General features: G+C 29.8%; 1 protein-coding gene across 1 annotated transcript in view; it reads right to left on the reverse strand.

Annotated features, from left to right (window-relative positions):
- Positions 1-16,168, reverse strand: part of LOC129959529 (importin-5-like) — a 79,617-nt gene that overhangs the window by 14,084 nt on the left and 49,365 nt on the right. Inside the window, exons 15-21 of the mRNA XM_056072403.1 lie at positions 15,219-15,336; positions 11,812-11,895; positions 7,581-7,713; positions 4,971-5,032; positions 4,727-4,883; positions 3,904-4,076; positions 3,356-3,523 (exon numbers count right to left, since the gene is read on the reverse strand). Coding sequence (XP_055928378.1) covers positions 3,356-3,523; positions 3,904-4,076; positions 4,727-4,883; positions 4,971-5,032; positions 7,581-7,713; positions 11,812-11,895; positions 15,219-15,336 — 895 coding nt within the window. The remainder of the gene's footprint in view (positions 1-3,355; positions 3,524-3,903; positions 4,077-4,726; positions 4,884-4,970; positions 5,033-7,580; positions 7,714-11,811; positions 11,896-15,218; positions 15,337-16,168) is intronic.

Below are 16,168 nucleotides of genomic sequence, written 5' to 3' on the forward strand. Positions count from 1 at the left end.
TGTATAAAAGTCTTATTTGCAGATTACTTTTCAAATACGATGAATATAGGCAAATAAATCTATAAACTGATCAGATATATTCGGTTAGCACGCTTTTTTGGATTATTTTTATTTATCCAATACAAACTGTTTGATTCAACACATGATAGAACCAGGATACATACTGTTCGTTTCAGTATCATGAGACGACCACTTTTCGATGATTTTATTTCAGTAAGAGGTGGAACGCGGAAGGATGAACGCATTTAAGGAATTCTTCGTCGTTCTTTGATCTTGATTCCCGCCCTATTAAGATACTTTATCGTCCTTTTAACGTTTATGTGAGTATTGTGTCGTTTCTGACCTACTTATTTTATTTCAATTTAGTCTGCGAATAATCCGAGTTTAACTTATTGCTGAATGTAAACATCTACTCCTTTCATCCCTCTTACCTTATTTTGAAGAAATAAATCCATTCTAGAGCATGCGCAAAAACGCGGAGGGTGTTAGAATCCGTTGGCAAACAATAGTAAGGAATTGCTGCAAAAATTCTTTTTTTCATCTAAGACAAAAAATTAAATACCTTTGTACATGCATGCATATATAAACTTGCGTATTTTCTAAACATAAAATGTTTCGGTTTTTATAAAAATGCCTAACTTTTATTGAAAATATGTTTTAAAAAGTAATTTTAAATATGCATTTTTTAAATTTTAATATTTATATTTACACACTGTGTTTTACATAAAAAAAATGTCTTTTTGATTTGGCAAAAAAGGTAAATAAGACAATTATTACCAAAAATTTAAACCAACTTTTAGAAGAATAACAATAAACATCTGTGATCGATTTCAATGTTTCTTAAAATTAACAAATTACCAATTAATTTGGATGGATACATCACTTCAGAAAATGTTGCCACTTATGTAGAAGCATATCAAGACCATAAATTTTGTATTTCAATTTTATATTTTAAGAAACAAATAAGTTTTGACAGGACTGGGATGAAAAAAGTAAATTTCTTTTTATGCTAACTCACCATATTTAGCAATCTACAGAATTTTATTTGCAGCCTTATAAATCTAAGATCTAAAAGCATTTCCGGGTGATAATCAAAAAATTTAGAAAAACTATTTCGAAATTGATGATAGAAAAATGCCATTGTGTAATCAAGAATTTCTAGATAATTTTTTTAACAGAAAAGAATAATCATGTTTAGAAATGATCACAGTATTAAAAAAAATTATTCTTATAACTTCTCACTTTTCAAGGTTTTTTTTTTTTTTTTTTTTTTTTTTAACAATTTCACAATTTGAAAATTTAATTAAAATATGATTTTAAACCAAGAACGAAAACAAAAACTTTCATACTTTAGTTTTAAAACAATTAATAGAAAAAAATGACTACATAATTTACAAAGAAATAAATATGATTTAGCAATTCTTATTTTTCATAAATAAGCAGAACAAATTCACGAAACTAAAAAAAGGCTGGCTCTTTAGTTAGGAGCTAATTAAAAATAAAAAATGCTAGTTGCTACATTGAAAAACAATTTTTGGAGCCAGTGCAAGACAATATATCACACTACCTGATAATTAAACAATACTCATCAAATGAAAAATCTAATTCAATGAACTGCTTTAAGTTTAATTCAAAGAAAATAAAGATTTTTTTATTATGGTGTAAATGGTAAAATAACGTGACTCAATGATATGAAGCAATGATATTAATTTGAAATTCATTGCAGTAAAAATTTATAGTTACAAACTGTGTTCCCCAAAATTAAACTTAAGGAGAAAAAAAAAAATTGCACTCATTGTAACAATATTGATATGACTGAAAACTTCCTTTCAAAGATTCCAAAGCAGTGTAAAATTAATTTTTTGAGTGGCAATATGCTTTGATGGCGGAAATATGCAGAAGTTTTACTATTTAATTACACTATCTTCTAATTAAAATTTTGAAAACTCCTTCTTAATAGGCCTATAATACCCAATGAGCAAGCGCTTGCCAAATTTCATGCTTCTAACTTCAATAGTTTATGCTGTGCATTTCTCTATTAATCTGGACAAACCATTACCCAAACTTGCTTAGATATTGCAGTGGAAAACAAAAATTCTATAAAAGTTACAAAACGAGAAAATGGATCGTCTAAAAATTATAGAATCTGAACTTAATATGAATGTGCAATTTAAAATTTCAAAATCTTCTTTATTTTTTTAAAAATTTTTTTTTATCTAGCATATTTTTTTTTTTTTAAATAAAAACTAAAGTTTGACAAAAGTGGTCCTACAAATAATAAATTTTTAAATGGAGGGAGGCGCTAAAAAAGTATGCAGCAAAAGAAATTACGATCATTGAAAACTTATGGCTTCAGGTTAAAAATTCTATAAGCTAGATTTTACACAATCGATTAACATAATTGCATACTCCAATGAATTATAAATGAACATAATGCAGTAAAATCTGTTTAATAGGTCATTCAAGGAATCGCTACAAAACAACATATTAACGAGGAAAAAGACTGAACGAGTAATTTTCTAAAAAGACTTCACTGTAAGCTGTTTCTAGAGCAGCTTTTCAATGTTCTACAGACCTAACTCTCTGGCACACCAAATTAATCTTGCTTTATTCTTATTATGTGCTGATCAGATCAATCTATGTAACCTCATTTAGAAATACATAAAGGGTTCAACATAATCTGGCATAACCAAAATAAATTATTCACCATCTAAAGTACAAAAATTTTCAGTTCGAACATTTTTTGAGTCTCAAGTTGACACTATAAATATTTTGTACTGCCCCCCCCCCAAGGTACCCATTCCAGTATTTCTATAAACGGCGATGACCAATACTGAAGAGAATGAAAAAAGATCATTAAGGGTTATTTTAACATAATTATTCATAACAATGTGTTAATACCTTTTAACCTGTTTCCCCCTGGCTTCTTTCGCAGAAATCTTTCCTCCATTTCATTTCTTTATTAAAAGTATATCAATTAAATAAAGCTTTATCGCCATGCTTTCAATTTATCGTGTTCCAATGTCTGCGAAAAAAGAATGTTTCCTTTGCATCTCAAGAAAATTAAATACAGAGCTTCAAAAAGATTTTTAAATTTAAGCACTTTTCATGATGCTATGCATCATGTAGAACAGCAAGGACACACATAATAGGCATCATACAGAACAGGATAATTAGCTGTCTTACAGATAGCAGTTTTTCAGTTCAAGAACTTGCAAAACTCAAAAAGCACATATATACCAATGAAGAAAACTAATACTGTACATTACATTAATTAACCAATTATTAGTAAGGATATCTTCATCTTTTTTTAAAAATTCATCTTACAAGGGGGGGGGGAGTGGGTGAAACTTACTTCCTTGATTAATGATTCTTCTAGCACTTCATCATAATCTTCTTCTTTCCTCTTTGCTTCACGTTCATCAGATCGTTCAAAATGGCCAACCAAATACTTATTAAGTATGTTCATTAGATTACTTAAATCTTCAGGTTGCAAGCATGGGCAATTTAGTACTTCTATGCACTACCAAAAGAAATATTAAAATTAGTTAAAACACAAGCATATCATAAAAGCATTCAGTAAAATACTTTTTAAAAAAACAGACAATAAAAAAAGAACACAACTTGATATCGAATATCAAGCAGTAACATGGTTTGTTTGTTTTTTCAATATAGTTTCATAAGCATGGAGTAAAATTAAAATAAATATTTTCAATTCTGATTTAAATAAAGCAATTAAACAGCTGAAAAATTAACAAACAGATTATAAACATCCAATACACATATTAGTTGTTTCAAAATGGATATGCCACATAAAAACTTTTGAATATGTTTAATATTATTTTGAAATACTGAAGCTATATTTATTATTTTATTATAAAACTTTAGCAAAATTATTATTACTTGGGAAAAAGCTGCCATGTGTTCACATAAAACTTCACTTTCAGGTTCCGATTCCAATGAATGCAGAAGAGAAGGGAGAATATATCGCCACATTTCTTGAACATATGCATCACCACAAGATCTACCACTCTCCAATAAATAAGGTAATATTTCTCCAGCAGCAATGCGAACACTTGAAAAGGTTAAGGTTGGAATTGACAATAATGATTATTCATTGCTCCTAAGAGGCTTCCATGTAGAAAATTCATTACATAACTATTTCATGAAAGAAATGAACAATTTTTTGCTTATGAATATTTTAAGACGAATGTACGCTTAATTTATCAAAAAAAAATGCTCTAAATGAAATTTTATTAATACATTTTGTCCATACCACCATCAGTAAATTGATATTTTGCCATAATTATGATGTCACTTTGAGAAAAATTTCCAAATCTCCAATGATTTGGCATTTTGACATGGCAAAAACATTATTACCATCTTTCAATATTTATTGACGGCATAATTTTCAGATGACAAGAGAATACTTCAATGAAACAGTAAAAAAAATAATATAAAATTCTGATATTATCACTCAACATATGGGCTACATCTATGTCAGTTAATAAATCATTGGGGTGGGGGGGGGACTACCGCAATAAAAAATGCATGAGTTCACCCAATGACAAAATTTATACAATCCAAAATTAAACACGTAAAAGATCGTTAATAAAAATATACTAGCAAAGTAACATCAAACAGTTCTAACACAAATGAGAAAGTTGATCAAAAGAACTAAATGAAAAATTATATTTTAAAATTATCTGGAAGTGGAAAAGGATATCATCATGAAAATAAAACTTCAGCATTGGCACCATGAGCTTTACAGTAATATCAACATAATCAGCAAATCCTTCTTTCAATTCTTTTGCATAGCACACTAGCATTTGACAGGCAGTAGCTTTTTCGTCTAAACCAGCAGTTCGAATTCCAAAATTGTGCTGTAAATGAAATTGTAAACAAATTAAGAATAAATGGATGAATATTATATATTCATATCAAAATGAATTATTGCATAAACAACTGACCTTCTCTCCTAAATTCACGAATTCCCAATCATCATCATTTCCAACCACTTTCATGTCATCAGCTAAAGAGGCAATAATAAACAAATAAAAGTTTTTTAAAAAACATAATGAATTGATTTCACAATAGTTATTCCAAATTAAAAATGTAATGATTATATTACTCCATCAGTAACAAATTCGAAGTTTTATAGAATTTTAATAAGAACGATATTTTGAAGATGAACTAGTAATTTAGCAAAAGAACTCAATGAATAATATTTATATAATGGGACACATGCTGAGTAATAAAATAAATTGATCTGGTCTCATACTTAAGATCAAAAGTGCTGACATAGGACAGCAATGTAGTATTGCTGCCCTGAACACCAGTGTTCAAAGAGAGTTACTTCCAAAAAATAAACTATCACCACAGAAATAAAATTTGATGGAGGGTAAAAATACATTATGCTCCAAGCAGCTATCTTTACTAGATCATTACTTGGATTATTATAAAATATAAACATTTACGAATTAACCCCTTGCACAGAAAAAAATGTTATAATAACCATTGACTGACTGCATAGCCAAATTATTCATCATAAAAAGAAAAAAAGCAAATATTTATTAAATTCTTCTAAAAATTTTTGTATGCCATATTTCTAAAACATTTAAAAAATCAATCCTGAAGAATATAATTGAATCTGTTAACAAAATAGTATAAGAAACAAATAATATCATTCATGAAATGATATGTTTCAGTGTTTTGCATGAAGAAAGGAGTTTGTACACATTTAAATACTATCAAGACGGATTTAAAAAAACCTTCATAGTACACTGCACAAATATGTTAAATTGGGCTTGAAAAAGATTAAAATAGTCTCAAAAGGTAAGATACAAGATAAACAAAAGTATCCAAACAAAAATATCCAAAATAACAAAATTATCCAAAAATCGAATATGATCATGAATACTGACATTCTCAATGGTAACCAGCATGTCATATTTTAATACAAAACACATTAAAAAGTTGCAATTTTTTTTTTCTGCAAAAGTAATCAATGATACAATTCAACAAAATAAAAATTTAAAACTTGCCACTGGCATCAAAATATTATTTTTCATTTGAAGTTAACATGGGTTTACACTCAGCTAGCTACAAACCAACTGGTAAAACCTCACATCCATAGCAACTGTACAGCAGCAAGTACTTGTTCCAGTGCGACAAAAACTTACTATTGTTCGTTCTCTCCGCACATGCACAATCTTCCTTCTGTGCATGCGTGACTTACTGGAATATTATAACAGGCTGAGTGTAAACCCACTTTTATATTATACTATTGAAATCTGGATATTTTTTCCTTTGCTAAGAATGCATTCATTCATTCCATACGTTTCAAATACTTTTTCACAATAAAAAACTATTAGATTTAAGCATCTTATAAACCTTACAAACCAGCATTTAGACATTTAGAGTTTTTAATCTATTCAAAGCTAAATACCCAACTTTAAAACAACCATTAGAAATCTCAGCATAAAGCACAAAAAAAAAAGTTATAATATTCCATGAATTGCTTATGAACATATTTAAAGAGCAAGAAATATTGCACTGATGAAGATATGCATGAAAATGATACAGTACTGAAATTATAAACAGCAATAGTTCCTCAAAATTTGTAAATGTTATAAAATTTATGAGCTAAACAATAAGGATTCCATTTGAAAAAGAAAAATCAAAATAAATTATTCTGACTCTCCCATTCACATTTAAAACTAAGAAAAAATCATTCAAATCTAACTTTAAATTACTATGTAAATTTAAACAGTAAATTATTAAAACAGCAACTAATTCCTAAATACAAATTATGAAAAAGAGAATTGGAATACAATATTGCTGACTGAAAAGAAATTAAATTTAAAAAACAATTAGGAAAGTACTATGACAAAAATGCCAAATCTGAAAGTGCCAATTTAGATAGAAAAACATTTCAGTCAATCAAATAATGTCATCAAAATAAAATTATTTTCATCTAAAATGAATTTTGTATTTCTTAAGTAAATAAAAATCTTGCAATAAATATCAACACAAACCAAAGATATAGAATGTAACAGAATTTCCAGTCATAAATTATTGACTTAAAATTTCTAATTCAAAAAGCAAAGCTGGAGTTATAAGCTATATCACAATAAAACTGGTTTTCACAGGAATGGGAAAAAAATTTCCAATATTAGCATGTAATATCAAATATTTTTTTAATGTTTAAGGGAGCAAAATGTAGGGACACATAAAACTTGGCCTTGCTTTTAAATTTGCAGTTCATCTGTTATACACAGATGAATGCAATTCAATGAATTTAAGTTAATCTAATTTTTTTAAACATCCTCTCAGAAAACTTGTGCTATAATCCATAGTATACAATAATGACATAACATTAAAAATCATATTTTAATACAAGGCATCCTAAACATTTCTTTTTCACAATAGAAATACAATACTGAGAAAAAAAAATGTAATAAGCAAAATAAAAACCCAAAAGTTTGCATTGATTTCAAAATGAATAATATGATTTTTGTTGAAAAATAAGCAACAATAATTGCTACAACTCTTTGAAACAAGACTAGAATTTCACTTACAATCTAAAACAGCAATCTCCGGTTTTATTGAAGCAGCTTTTAAAACAGGCTCCATTACATACGGTAAATAAGGTTTAAAAGCTTTTCCTAAAATTTTGCAGATACGTGCCCAAGCAGCTATCATATAAGACAACTAGAAAGACAAAATAATAATAATTTAAACTAAACAGAAAATAATTCAATAAACTGCTCTCGCTTCAAAAGATTAAATCAGAAATTACAATCATTATTTTCTTTGACAGAAGCATTTCTTTCCAATTTCAGATTTTTTTCTCTCAATGCAATGAAACCTCTTCGAACGGCCACTCTTCTTAACAGCCAATTTTCTCTGGCACGGATTTTTCAGCCCACAGTCCTAATGTTAAAATAACCCTTAACAACGCCCCCCCCCCCTCTAAATAGTAGCTTCGTAGGTTCGCCCATCCCATTTTCCAACAAAATGTAATCACTTCCTGTTTCTAACAATGAGTGGAAAAGTTCACAGTCAGGTTAAGAAAGGTCGTTTGTACTTCTTGTTTCCTACTGGCTATAAATGAATACCGATAATTTTGGAACAAAATCGTCATTCACGCTTCTTATCTTTCGTTATTTCATCCGAACAACCATGTTCCGAAGACCTGTGCGCGCCATCAGACCAAACATTTTGCCTTTTTCCCCCTCTTTTGGTTTTCCTGGGTTCATTGATGTCTGCTCTTTTTACCAGCAATTTGCGGAAAGCTCCGGATCGACGTCCACAGGCGGGGGTGATCCAAAAATGGGTCATTTGGCAGAATGACCAAATCCGTACGACCACAAGGTCGTCGGAATGCGGTTTTGGTCGGCGGAATGCGGCTTTAATTGGTCATTGATCTGAATTGCAACGATGTCAAAGCGCGTTTTTCTTAATCGCGAGCAGCGCATTTAAATTCTGCAACAATATGTGAACAGCAAATCGTCGAGAAAGTTAGTTCAATTACTTAATTGTGGAAGAACGCAAGTCAACAAAGACATTAAAGGAAGGAATTTGGTTTTAAAAGAATACGAAGACTTCAAACGTCGTGGCTACAAAAATATATCGACATAAATGAAGCTGTTTTGGAATGATTTAAAACTGTTCGCCCCCAAAAAATTCCTCTCTATGGACCTATGATTCAACACAAGGCAAAAGATGAGAATTGAAAACTTCTCTACCAGCAATGAGTGGCTGGACAGATTTTTGCACGGAATAACATCACTTCTCAATCACTGTGTGGCGAAGCGGGCGATGTCTACCTCAATTTATGTGAAGGTCGGCAAGAGTATCTTCCACTGCTTTTGGTTGAATATATTGACACGAACTTATTCAATAAGGACGAAATAGCACTCTTTTTTTTCGCACTACGCCCAATGAAAGTATTGATTCAAAAATCCGAAGCCAGAGGTGGAAAAATTCCAAAGCAGCAGCATACCATTAGTTTTCGTGTGAGCGCAGCTGGAGAGAAAGAGAAGCTCTTGGTAGTTTGGAGATGTCAAAGACTCGCGTGTTTTAAAGGAAAAAACCGCCTTGGTGTGTCGTGGTACGTGTTCAAAACAGCGTGGATGACATCCATTTTTAAAGAAAGACAGGTGAACTTCAACAAAGACCAATCAAGCCAGGAATGTTCTCCTTGCGTTGGGACAATGTGGCGTGTCATGTTGATGGAGCTCAAGTTCACAAATTTTCAATTATTTCTACCGCCAAATATAACATCAAAACTTCAGGTGTTACAAAATGTTTCAAGATGGAATATGATTATGAACAATACGCTCTGCGACATGTCATTGCACATGCACATATAGATGAATGCAAAAGTGCTAGAGAACTTTCAAAGAAAATTTATGCCGGAGATACTTCTGACAATATTAAAACCTCCTGAGGGAAAAAAATAAGTCAAGAAGTGAACACTAAATGTTTCGTTAGCTGTGGAATCAGTAGCAGAGAAATCGCGAGACAAATTTATTCAACGAATCTTCAATACAAGGACAGTTGGCAGATGTTTCGAAACTTGCCGAAATAGAGTTCGAATCCTTCAAACACGAAGCAGCGGTGGAGTACTTTGATATAAGTTAGGAACGCCTTTTGGTTGACGAATCTATCAAAGTTAAGCGTTTTTATAATCAAATCTAAAAGTAATTTAAGATTGGTTAAAATTAACTAGAAAGTATATTGTGTGTTGAAATTTTTTTTACAAATAAATTTTTGTGCCTTTCAGGCGTTGATTCCATCTTTGCTGACGAATTTTCTAATACGGTTTGTAATCGTAAGCCAGTTAAAATTTCAAGTCAAGCGACTTTGAAGAAAATAAATGAAGTTATCGAAAAAACCGAGACAATTACAAACAAATCGATTAGATTTAAATTTTCAAACGAAAGAACTTGAAAAAATGGTTGTTTCTGAGAAGTATAAAAACTTATCGTTTTTCAATAAAATGTAAACAATAAACAAAATACTACTTTCTCTTCAGATAAGTCTCAAACTTCATATTATACTCTGTTTCACCCTAACTTGGCAGTAGTGTATATTCTAGGCAAGCCGAATCGCAGTCGTTGTCAGGGGAACTGGGTTACTTTAAAGTACAAAGTTACTAGAAATGCAAATCGCTGGCGAAACTTTATCTCGCAAATTTTTCGCCAAATAGTAAATATTTATTTACTTTGTTATATTATCACTTTTTCGGAGAATTAATTGTTTCCTTATTTTCATTATTTTTTCAATATTATTGAATCATTAATGTTATTTCATTTCGTTTCATCGTTTCTCAAAAGAAAATCCTAAATCTTTGAAAACTCTTAAAACTTTAAACATCTTTTAAAACTTTATCTAATGTTGGGATTTCATTTCTACGAAAAAATGCATGGATTTTTCGTCAAATATAGGATAATGTAAAATCATCCTATTTTACAAGACCTGAATGTTTACCTACTGAGCCAGGTCGCTTCTTTCCAGGGGTACTTAAAAGACTGGATGCCTTTATTTCTTTTTTCAAAAGGAAAACTGTTCATTGCGAAACATCTGTAAGGTGCGACACTTTATCGACGATTTGATTGATAGAATCTTGAGGGTTTTCTCGGAGTCGAGAATAAATATTTAATATGTTTCTGTATGCTGCACTTTTTGTTGTTTCACTCGTCTTGAAGGTGTGCACAGCGTAGTCGGTGATAACACTTTCTATTTTTCAGATATTTTAGAAGTGAATAAAAATGACGAATCGAATAAATATTCAACAATCAAAACTAATAACTACTAATGTCATTAATAGTATCAAAAATATCAGCTGGTAAAAAAGTGCGAAAGATAATAACGGTTGCGACCTGAATGAAGCTGAGTTGGCGAAGAAGTAAAAGAAAAGCGCGCCAATTATTTGACCTTGAAGACCGGTTCTAGCCAAAGTGGAGTTCATTATGTCAATCTTTTAGTTTTATTCGTTCGCTTTATTTACAAAATACTTAACAGATAAGCACTTCTAACTTGAGAATAATACATACTTAAATACATACTGATTAAAAAAGGATTTCTGTAATTTATGACATTATTTGATAAATTTCCGCGCATTTTAACTATTTTAAAGTCGGAATTGATGGGAAACTCTTTCCCAACGCGGAGCGTCACATTTTCTAACTTTTACAATACTGCCAAGTTAGGGTGAAACAGAGTATAGATGTATCCGACCTCTTTACATTATGTATTATATCAATTATCATGCAACTGTAATAAAAACCCTTCAAAGCAGCTACACTCTCTGAGCGACCAATATTCTCGGAACGGAAGAGTGGCCACAATGATAGGTTTCACTGTACATACAATTTATATGTAACCAAAGAAAGGAAGGCAGAACACTTTTATGACCACTTTTCCCTTTCAAGTTATTTACATAAATTTAGTAAAAACCAATTTGTATAGAAAATTCCTTAGATATTGTGAAAAAAGTGCTTCAAATCATATATGATAATTATTCACTATTCTTCAGTTAAAGCGATAAAAAAATAGATTTTACCTTTAAACAAAAATTATTGTTTATAGAGCTGAAGTTAAATCCAATTCAAGTAAAGCAATAAAGGTGAAAAAAAAATCTTATTGCGGTCAATCACTATTTAACTGAATACAACAAAAAATACACAATTTAGCAACAGCATTTCGAAACTTGCACTTTGAAATTACTTCAAAACTAATGATAATATTTTAATATTTACAATCAACAATTACACAACTTGGGACTGATGGAAATCTACAAACCTGTGGATCATCCTCAGAAATTGGAGCACCAGCAGTCTGTGTTTTCAACAATAAATCCATCACTTCACTGGCATCTGACAAAAACTATAAAACAAGCTAAAATCATTAGAAAAATAATCATACTACATGTTTAGATAAAATTCAAACAAATCCGAATTATTTGGCAAAGTGATTGCATCTAAACAGATAATATTTATTCTATTTTTTATGTGTGCATATGGTAGTCAGGGGAATAAAAACACAGTAATTTTAAATGCTTTTCACTTAATTTATCTTTTTTCACATACATAAAGATGGAATTTTTTAAGTTATTTTCTCACTTGCTTTTTAATGTGCTCGTTTCTGAATTTTATATAATTTAGCGTTCAATAAAGAAACAAATAATCAAATTAGAAAATAATATAGAACACATTAAAGATTCAAAAAGAAACTAATGATAAACAATAAGCTCTGAGAAAAATTTATCAAAATTTAGTTCATAAAAGCAAAAATTTTAATAGCTAAAAGTATTGGGAACAATGCTAGAAACTTAAGCAATAATGAATATCAAAGAGAAAATCCTTTACACACATTAACCCTGCTATTCTGTTCGGGTCTATTTGACCCGAAATGATTTTTAACGGCTCACAAAAGACATTATGTAAATATTTAAATGATACTTTATGACTTTGTATGTAATGGTGCTATATTATTCCTCCGAAAAGGATTTTCTTCTATTTAAATATTTTCTGGATGTTTTTAAAAATTGTATCAATATAACGTTCGGTTCAATATGACCCGCTTCCAATTTTCTTTTAATTCTGCTTAAAAAATGCACAATACATTATTAATTAAGCGGGAAACGAAAAGAATAACTTCTAAAAACAGTTTTTAGTCAACACTCGTCAAGAAAGAAGGCGTACAGATAAACTTGCTCCTATTCGGGACATTTGGGGAAAATGGCTTGAAATTCTTTCTAAACTATATAATCCATGGGATAATGTCACAGTAGACGAACAATTAGTTGCTTTTCGTGATCGATGTCCATTCAAGTAGTATATGCCAAGTAAACCATCGAAATATGGCATCAAAATATGCACTCTATGTGATAGTAAAACTTCATATGTTCTAACGGCACAGATTTATACTGGAAAAGAACCAGGATCAAAACCGGAAAAAATCAAGGCATGCGAGTTGTGAGTGATCTCACATATGAACTTCGAGGACACAATGTAACATGCGACAATTTTTTTACTTCATATATGTTGGGACAACTTCTTCTTAGAAGTAACACTACTATGCTTGGAACTATAAGAAAAAATAAACCTGAGTTACCTGATCAAATGACAAATAATGAGGTACACAGTTCAAGCTTTTACTTCACAGATGATACAACTGTTATGAACTACATTCCAAAAAAGAATAAGAATGTTATTCTTATGAGCACAATGCATCATGATAAATTGATTAGTGAGAGACTAGACAAAAAGCCAAAAATCATATTAGATTACAATGCCACTAAAGGAGCTATAGATACTCTTGATCAGCTGATAAATACATATACTTGTAAATGAAAAACAAATCGACGGCCGCTAATTATATTTTATAATATGCTGGATAGCTCTGCTTACAACGCATTTATTCTGTGGACATCTATAGATAAGAAACGGAATGAAAACAAATTGACAAAAAGAAGGTTGTTTTTAGAAGAACTTAGGCAAGTCTTTGGTTGACCCATATATTCAGACAAGACAACATCTCCCTAGAACTGAAGAGTCCTGCAATATAGTAAAAAAGATACAGGGTAAAAGGCAAAGTGATACATCACCAAGGCCTGCTGTTAATTTACAGGTGAATAATAAACGTGCAAGATGCAAGTTCTGCCCATCAAGCAACGACAATAAAACAAATGTGTTGTGCAAGAATTGTAAAAAATACATATGTAAGTTTCATGTATCATTATTGTCCAGAGTGCTAATAAAAATGAGGTAAGATTGAAATTATTTTACAATTTATTTAAAGGTAAATATGCATGCTTATGTTATTAAATATTTTACATGCAATTAAACATTTATAATTATATATATATTAACTATATCATGTTTACTATATTAAAAGAAACTTTATACATCTTTAAAAAAACTATTTTACTGAAAACCTGCTTCACAGGGGCTTCCGCAGTTAGTATTTTGTGTTCGGGTCATATTGACCGAACAGCAGGGTTAAAAATATTATGGTTTCATTGATTTGACATAAATTACCTTCCACCTAATAGTGCTCACTGTTGGCGCCAATAAGTCAGTATAAAATTCCGCTTACTAATTTTTGTAGCGCCATCAAGTGCCCGTATGATGTAACCCTTTAGTGTGCTCCCAAAAGTGTTAAAAAGCAATGGTAATACAGTCTAGGATTTTGTGTTCAATTTATATAAGTGGTTGAGTTTAAAAAATATGAGCTATCATGGGCCAAAACACACACATAAAAGCATATTTCAATAAACTTATTTTTACTGTTCTACTGCATTATCTCTAAAAGAAAATTTTCTGGAAATACTGATACTTGAAGTATACTAAACAGGACTTTTCCAAAGAAGCAATAATTAATATAAAAGTATTCCCAATTTTTTAATGAAACACCCATGAAATTTTACAACTTGACAGTTGTGTAGCATATGAATACAAACAGATTTCTGAAAAGCCCACTCCCTTCGTGACTATAATCAAGTGTGTAATAAAGAGACCAGTTTCTTAATTACATATAACTTTATCTAAGAAGCTGAACAGGTTAATAAAAACTGTTCCCCCCCCCCCTTCCTCCATTTCTAGGAGTTTTTGTTTTCCCTCAAGCATTTGAATTATATATTATATATATATATATATATATATATATATATATATATATATATATATATATATATATATATATATATATTAAGAAAACATTCCATCATTTAAATTATTTTACTATTTTTCTGAAACAATCATAGTACAAACTGACAAAAATTATAGGTAAAACACATTCAATTGTAAAATGACCTACTCTAATATTAGTTTTTACTCAAAAATAATCTACTGAGATTGAATAATTAATTGTACTAGTATTATATTATTTTTAAACCATAGAACACTTGTGATTTTTATTTAGACTGCCTAAATTTTTTTTTTAATTCTCAAAGATTATTAATTTTATAGGTATCTTTCTCACAAAAAAAATTGTGCAATATATGAATGTTAATAAAAATTGGTACTAAACTGATAAATCTTTGAAATGATAGTCAAATTTAAACATAAACTGGCATTCGAAAAATCAATTTAAATCAGCCAAAATAGGACAAAAAATAAGAAATTTATTCGGAAATTATATAACTTTTACAAAGAAATTGTTAAAATATTAATAAAATTATAAATAAAAGAAAATTAATAAAATACCTTCTCCTTTCCTACAGCAAGACCAATTAAGCTGACACATTCAATAGTCTTTCCTCTCAACAAACGTAAGACTGGCTCATTTGCATTTTGAATAATGTGTTTCAGAAAGGGCATAAACCTAAATAAATCGTGTTAGAAGCAAAATGAAATTCACAATTTACAAAAACACAATCAAAACTTGGCAGATTATTGCTCATTATAATTAATAAAATAGAAGATGTATTAATTTCATAAATTTCAACTGAAAAACTCTTTTCAATAAATTTTACAGCACACTTTTCTTGGAGATTTGGATACAACAAAGGCCCATTAAATATACCTAAAGAAATATATATACAGAAAATTTTAAGATTTAAATTTATGAAAGAGAGCGTTATTACTAATTTAACATGAATATGAAATTTAGACAGCTTTAAAGGAAATCCTGCAAATAAGTAATCATACTACTTGACTCTTCTTATAGCAGATTTTTCACATTTTTGCATAATTTTAGATTTATTCTTACATTTAGAATCAGTGGCGGCTTATCTATTAAGGAGCAGCATATCCTGATATTTTTAAAGTTACATTTTCATATTTTTAACGAATTTCTTTACTTTTCCAGTCTGAGAGTTTGATAATCAACAAAAATGAAATAAAAGCAAAAAGAGAAAATCGGACACTAATTAAATCAATAAGCAAAAGAAACACAGGTCATAGCTATTGGTTGAAAACCTCATACAAACCCATTGCATGCACATCTGACTGAAAACCAAATGCAGGGCTTTTCTCAATTTGAATTTAGAGGTGTTGGAGCTGCAAATAGTGCAACTCAATTTTTTTTAAATCCTGAAGCAAAATTCACCTTGTTACTCTCGAATCTTTTTTCCTGCCTCTTTTCATTAGAAAATCATAAATTTTGGTTTTAATTCTTGTTGCTTGACAGAAACATCTAGTTTATTGAATATTTT

Source organism: Argiope bruennichi, chromosome X1 (genome assembly GCF_947563725.1).
Source record: "Argiope bruennichi chromosome X1, qqArgBrue1.1, whole genome shotgun sequence".
NCBI lineage: Eukaryota > Metazoa > Arthropoda > Arachnida > Araneae > Araneidae > Argiope > Argiope bruennichi.